This window comes from Tachysurus vachellii, chromosome 1 (assembly GCF_030014155.1).
Source record: "Tachysurus vachellii isolate PV-2020 chromosome 1, HZAU_Pvac_v1, whole genome shotgun sequence".
NCBI lineage: Eukaryota > Metazoa > Chordata > Actinopteri > Siluriformes > Bagridae > Tachysurus > Tachysurus vachellii.
This window is the reverse complement of record NC_083460.1, coordinates 17,220,448-17,227,703: the sequence shown is the minus strand read 5'-3', so window position 1 is coordinate 17,227,703 and position 7,256 is coordinate 17,220,448. Positions and strand designations below refer to the sequence as shown.

The 7,256-nt window shown below is 36.9% G+C and overlaps 1 protein-coding gene across 2 annotated transcripts in view; it reads left to right on the top strand.

Moving 5' to 3' along the window:
* mfsd1 (major facilitator superfamily domain containing 1) overlaps positions 1–6,722 on the top strand; it is a 13,454-nt gene extending 6,732 nt beyond the window's left edge. Inside the window, exons 10-17 of one of the 2 annotated variants that reach the window (XM_060875060.1) lie at positions 681–737; positions 829–985; positions 1,261–1,358; positions 1,572–1,684; positions 2,907–2,954; positions 3,054–3,120; positions 5,971–6,085; positions 6,513–6,722. In XM_060875060.1, the coding sequence (XP_060731043.1) occupies positions 681–737; positions 829–985; positions 1,261–1,358; positions 1,572–1,684; positions 2,907–2,954; positions 3,054–3,120; positions 5,971–6,085; positions 6,513–6,572 (715 nt within the window). In that variant the 3' untranslated portion in view covers positions 6,573–6,722. Of the gene's footprint in view, positions 1–680; positions 738–828; positions 986–1,260; positions 1,359–1,571; positions 1,685–2,906; positions 2,955–3,053; positions 3,121–3,522; positions 5,800–5,970; positions 6,086–6,512 lie in introns of those variants that run through there. The other variant, XM_060875068.1, reaches the window with a different exon arrangement.
* The last annotated feature ends 534 nt before the right edge of the window (positions 6,723–7,256 follow it).

Sequence of the window (7,256 nt, the reverse complement as noted above, 5' to 3'; positions counted from 1 at the left end):
CACACAGTACTTTTTATTTTCTTGTTTTTCATTATTCTAAAAATGAACTGGGAATGCTGATTTACCATCAGTTCAATCTGGCTTAACAAAGGAGAAGGTTTAAACATGCATCTATATAAGGAACAAGATTCATAATTGATGTCTACTATTTGAAATTTATGGTCCAAATGATCATTAAGTTCATGCTTTTGGACAAATACGGAAACATTATATGCTCCCGCAAGCAGTAGTAAATTGCATAGCAACAGCAGTCTCGTATTGAAGTTCTCTAAACAGCGCTGCTCATCTAACAGGCATTTGTTACTCAAAAGAAAAAATAAATTGTCAGCATTCTGGCTGCAGGCAGCGAAAACTCTATAGCACTAGTGGGTAAAAATCTATGTACAGTAATAGCTACTGTGTGGACAAACATTCCAACAAACTGAGGCATTGATGCTGAGGCATCTTTTAGATCTGAAGCCCCACTTCCTTTTCTCTACCATGACTACTTTAGGATCTTTTTTTTTTATGTCTGTTCATAAGTGTTTCCCAAACCACTGGCAATACATTTCATGTGCTAGACGAAATTGCATGAATTTTAATGAATTTTCACTAAAATTGCAGATTTTTCATTTGGCATTAAGAATAAGGATCTAAGGCTAGTAAATGCATTCTTATGAGGTTTATCCACTCCTTCTCAGGGTTTTCTTCATTGAGAAGTTTAACTTCTCTCCGACCCAGGCGAGAGCGATCAACAGGTAATCTCATGCAGTAATATGACACGTAGAGGCAACAGAGATGTTGAGATGTTTTATTGGTTGTGAGGCAATTTATTTTGATCTTTTCCAGCATTGTGTACGTCATCTCTGCTCCAGCCTCCCCTGTATTGGGTTTCATGGTGGATAAAACAGGCAAGAACATCACATGGGTTCTGTTTGCTGTGGTCGCCACGCTAATTGCTCACATGATGTTGGCTTTCACCTTCTGGAACCCCTGGATTGCTATGGTAAAACCTTTTGTGCAATCTCAATACTTCATTTATTTATTCATCGATGCGGTGGATCCAGGTCTTCCAGGAACACTGGGCCTGAGGTGGCATCACTATTCTTAATCACGCATCTCAATAGCTTTATTATTAGGCACAATATGACCATGTTTGTTTATGTGAACCTGGCTTTGTTGTTCCATTTTAATATGCCAGTATTTTTGTTAATGGCAGACTCTGCCTCTGTGGCTGTTGTCCTGTCTGTATAGGTGTACATTTTTTATTCTTCTCCATAGGTCCTCTTGGGTATGTCATATTCACTGTTGGCCTGCGCTCTCTGGCCAATGGTGGCGTTTGTAGTTCCAGAGCACCAACTGGGCACAGCATATGGATTGTAAGAACCCATTTTACTTTTTTGCTTTCATACTGTGCTTTGAAGTTATTCTTGATTTCCCTGATTGATAGAGAGAAATAACCGGAACTTGTTGTACTAGCAGTATTTGGCAGACGTCTCTCTAAAATATGATCTTATGTAATGCTTAGTCAACGTTATTTATTCTTTATTCTCTCTCTCTCTCTCTGTCTCTCTCCCTCTCCCTCTCAACAGTATGCAGTCCATACAGAACCTGGGTTTGGCACTTATCTCTATGGCAGCAGGAGGGATTCTTGACAGCAAGGGTTACCTCTTCCTGGAGGTTTTCTTCTGTGCATGCATCTGCTGTGAGTGACCGCGATATGTGAACATTGAGCGTCTTTATATACCGTATGTGTTAAGCCTGTAGTTAGTGTGTATGTACAGTATAAATATATATAGAAATAGACCGGTGTAGTATGCAAAGTTCCCTGATGAATTTTTTTAGAAAATATTTTACAGCTGAAGTTCTTCAACTTTTAGTCATCTGGTGGATCTGGTATCTAGGGTGAATATGTCAAAGATCTAAAGTAAATGAGATTTATTCCCTCATCATAAAGCTCTCACACACTTTCCACCAAGTTGAACTTTACAGCATTTTTGTTCATGTAAAGATTAAAAGAATCTTTTTCCACCAGCGAGGAACCAGGACATGATAGCGGGCTATGATCGTCTGAGGTCAGACCTGAAGTAGCACCTGGTACCTCAGTGTGTCTCCAGGATTATTGGTTCCCTTCCTTAAAAAAAAAATTCCTAAAAAAAATCATAACCTTCCTAAGTGATCTATTTTTGAGTCAAGACTGCAAAAAAATAGTGACACCCCTAAGGATATATGTTCTTCAAATGCAAATTACCTTTATGAATATTTCATTTGCTCTCAGTTCCCATGAACTTTGTTGTTGTCCTTAATCACATGTAAAATTCTTTTTGAAATCCATCATAAAAGACCTTTCTTCAGTGGGATCAGATGGTTATTTGGTTGTCTGACCTGCACAAATAGTGTAATGAATATAAAATATGGAATATTTGTAAAAATAAAATTTAAGCTTTCGTTGGGCCACGACAAAGAAGTTTCACATGGATGAAGAATATTGCTATGTGTAGGGCCAATGAGAACAATCAGGCAAATGGAGACCGAGGAGGAAAAACCGTCCAGGTTTAGAAGACGACAGTTTGGAATCTGAACGAGTTTATTTTGTGTGTTGTGGTCAGATGAGACCAGACTAAAACATTTCTGTCATGCAAAATATCATCGTGTTTGGCGACAAAAAGGGAACCCTACTGAACTGATCTGAATTGAAGAGGGAAGTTCACATGTACAAATAGAAGATGTTTAAAACGTTGTTGTGGCCCAACGTCCTTTACAATGTTTCAAAGAGTTGAGCTCAAATGATCACTTATTACACATTCTTCTTATATATTCATTTTTAAATTCAAGTCTGCCAAAGATTTCAGGCTGAGTTTCCATCTTGAGTTGACAGTTTATTAGGAATGATATAGGTGGAATATGTTGTTTTTGTCTTTCAACAGTGTCCCTGATAGCAGTGGTAGTGCTTTACTTTGTGGATTTTATCCGAGGTATGTTTGACGGGATGCTTGATTTCTAGCACTTCACCAGATTATACCGAATTATTCTTATTATAACATTTCACACTCTCACCACATATTTTTAACCAGGTGGAGACCTAAACCTTTCAGCCTCAGCCCGAGCCAAACTCCAGAAGGGCTTGTCTGCTGATTCAGAGTGAGTTCATTACAGTTTGGTCTCTTACCTTTTACCACTTTTCTCATTACAGCTAAAACCGTTAATGACCTCTAGGGACATGTTTATACTCAGATAATGCAACGGTATGCAGAGTCAGAGACGGTCTCAGAGACAATGCAGACATGGACTACAGAAATGGAATTTAAAATGAAAAATAATTTGAATTTATTTGTTTAATAATGAATGAATGTTGATGAAATCTAAAGTATGAGAAAGCTAAAATACAGCAGTGCTGCATATTAGGTATGACCTCAATAAGCTAACACTTGTGAAGTACAGTACTTATTAAAAGATGGCAGGTTCCTCAGCCCCTGTAATCACCCAGTGGATATAACACACATGTGTTGTGTAATGTAACAAAGCCTGTGTGCTGTGTTCCAGGTGATAGATGTGTCACTGGCTCCACCCTTCCTGCTGTGATCTGTCTCACTGGACACCTCACCTGTCAATCACTCACCTATGGGCATTTCTGCACTACTTATTCTTCTTCATCACACTGACCGGTCTAATCTCATCCCAGCAGTCTAGGGGCCTCTCAATCAGCGCAGATAGAACTTCTTCCTGCAGATAGAACTTTTAATAATGCTGTGTTAAATGTACAGGCTGAGAGGGGATGGAATCGATTTGTCTGGTTGGGTCACACCGGAGACGACATCCTGCTACTCTCTTAACTCCACCTCAGGGCAGCTGGCACTCAGTTATGGACACTGAAAATACCACTTTCTTTTTACTCTTGTTATCATTTGGGTCAGTTGTTTCCACAGAACTTTGCACTGGTGAATCTTCATCACCTGGGATGTAGCTTATCATTTGTCTCTTCACAGGTTCACGGCCAAGTTGTGGCTCTTTCTAGCATATATACTGTAAGACCTCACTTGTCAGATGAGTCAGGTTTATTACTTCTGGTTTTCTTTTATTTTAATTATTATTATTTTATCTATATTTTGTTCCAATCTTAACAATTGTTCAAATCATTTTAAATATAAATAGTGACCTTACAATTGCATGTAGTTAAGTAATCAGCATGTGTAGTATCTGTTCCAAGGTATATTCTTTGGCATTCATCAAGGAAATTGAGAACTGATGTCATAACTCCAAATACTATGACCGTAATTATACTGTGTGTGTGTCTCTGTGTCTGTTTGTCTTTGTGTCTGTGTGTGTCTGTGCGTGTCTCTGTGTGTCTCTGTGTCTGTATGTCTGTATGTCTGTCTATCTGTGTCTGTGTGTCTGTCTGTGTCTTTGTGTGTGTCTGTCTGTGTGTGTGTTCTGTATGTATATATTTGAACTCAAAAGATTTATCAGAACTTTTTTAAATATTTCAGAGTTTAGGATATTTGCCATGGCGGTTTGTTTGGGAATTTTATATTCAAAGCAAGTATTGTAGGAGCAATTTAATGCTTTGTCCTCTTATTTTATACATATACATATTGTCTTTTATTTTCTCTTGTTAAATGGAGGCTAAAGGCTAATGTTAACAGCAAATATGCTTTAAAATGATTTCCATGTATCTGCATTTCAAAATTCATTTATGTTGATTAACCTCATAGGACTTACAGTACTTAAGAGGCTGGCGGCGTGTTCCGGTTTTTAACATGCCACGTGCCAGTTTCTGCTTTCACCTGTAAAGACGCTCAAAGAAAGGCGGATACAAGAGGGTTGTTTTTAATAGGTTTTTAATAAATTTTGTTTTTTTTCTTTTTTTAAATACTAACACGTTTTTGCTTAGCTTACCCGAAACCACATCGTACTTGGTGATTTGTACAATCCGTTTCCTTCAGTCTTACTGCTTTATTAACTAGCTATCAGATAAAAGTAATAAAGATAAATCAGCCCTCATGTTGGATGTAATGGTAATCTTAAACAACTTCATCCATCTTATTTGCGGTAGGTTCTACTTCTAAAGTCTGCTTGATTAATAGCTAAGCTAGTGTGTTCCTGGGGAAATAACAAGGAAGTCAATGAGGGTCTTTTAAGGACAATCTTCCAATCCATGTATCCAAGAATGTTTAGTCTTGTTTACTTTGGAATCTGAGTAAGTGATTTTTGTTCAGAGCACTTATTGCCAACTGGTTTTCCTTTATTAGTAAAATTTTTTGCACTTCTAAGCAATAAAATAGTGAATAGGAACGCTTTGCCATTAGGACAGAAATCTTGGATACAAACGCTTTGGCTTCACACTAATCATTGCAAATGAATTCATATTAACCTCGTAGCATAATGATGAATACCAGAAAAACTGACAGACTCTACTCTGCAAACTATGGGAGAAGAATAATAATGGGTTGTGTTGAAACTTTCTCAGTATTCCCATTGGGATTGAGCTTTTATCTTGCTGTTAGTTGTTTAATATGGAAATGAGTTACTGCATTTGTGACTGTGTAATTAGGTTGATTAAAGACTATTGTGAAACGTTTGTAAGGGCGACGAGGTCCCCGTTGGTGTGGTTTAAACCCTCTGATATGATGCTAGATGTTGAGTCATGTTCATGATTCACACTGAAACTCATTGCCTCAGGATGAGGGTTTGGATTAGAGCTTGCAGCTTTCTCTGTTCAAAAGTGGCCTCAGGTCTGATCTAGAGAAATTAAATTAGACTATTTTTGTACTGCATAAGCTCTGAGTATTGGAAGAACAAATAAATGATAAAGTGATTTCACATTGTATTGTGTCTTTTGTTTGCTTGGTAGGCTGTACATGCAGATTTTTTTCTTTTAATTCTATTTTAAAGCTTACTTTGAATTGTCTATCATCTGTGTGTCTATTTGCTCCCCCTTTTCTCTCTCTCTCTCTCTCTCTCTCTCTCTCTCTCTCTCTCTCTCTCTCTCAGGGTGCAACAGCCACAGAGGCTGAAAAAGAAGCAGCAGCAGGAGGAGCAGACTCATATTAAACCCCTGTCCTCATTTGTCCTTCGTAATCGCTATCTCTCCAGACTGGGGGCACAGGTACCTGTAGCCCACACATACAAGCTCGCTTTCTTCTTCTGTGCCTTAAATTATACTATTTATCCTGTTCTACTACTTTAAACATAGTAACAAGGTTTGCAAATATAAAAAAAGTCACATTATAAATTGCTATATGGCACCATATCCTTGTAAATGTTTCAGTCTTTACATTTCTGCCTGTTTTAAGGACTAGAATAGTGCTTTTTCTAAATAGTTAATGAATTAATTGTTAGATAGGACATGTAAACATTTTTAAAGTACTCAATGTTCACATCTTCTTCTGACATTACAGTTTGACTCAAAATGAGGCATTACAGTCTTCATTTTTTTAAAATTCCGATTGCATTTCTTTATTTCTTTGAATTGTTTAGATTAGCAAAAGGCTTCTCTAATATTGATCTTACACCATTTGCTATATTTACTTCAGCTCCCAGACCACTATAACATCCATCTGTCCTCCCTGGCCTACAGAAGTTTGCTCAGGTGATCTGATCTTAAAGCAAGCTGTCCATTGTTTCACTTTGAAAAAAAGCTTGTGGGCTTGAAAAAAAAAGACGCTGAGTGAAGCGTTTGGAGTTTTGTGGGTTGTAAACTGCACAATATGAGTGTATTTGAATGAGAAAATCCATGTAATTAATGCCACTGTGTTCTATATATATATATATATATATATATATATATATATATATATATATATATATATATATATATATATATATAAGCACTATATATGTTAACACACAATACTGTTTATGGACACTTTTTTTTTTATTGCACTTTAATCTGGTGAAAAGAAATATGTTCATGGTATGTCTTTTTATTTTGAAAGCTATTGAAAAACTCTCAACTTGTTTGATGCACTTTATTTTATGATTGTATATTGGGCAAGACTATTAATAAAGAGATTTTTACAATACATGTATCTGATGCCTTTTTGTTGTACATTTGTTATGCAAGAAAACATCTTCCCATTTTGTTTGTCATTAGTTAATGTACTTCTTAAAATATTTGCAGCACCCTGTGCTTTCTGGATGCAGAAGCAAATCCAAGACATCCTTAACTGGAGACTCCATCGATGATGTTTTGTGCCTTTCCTCTCTGTTACTTGAGATCACTCCAACACTAAATTACACAATCCTCTTAACTTCTCTTTACCCTTGAGTGGAAATGA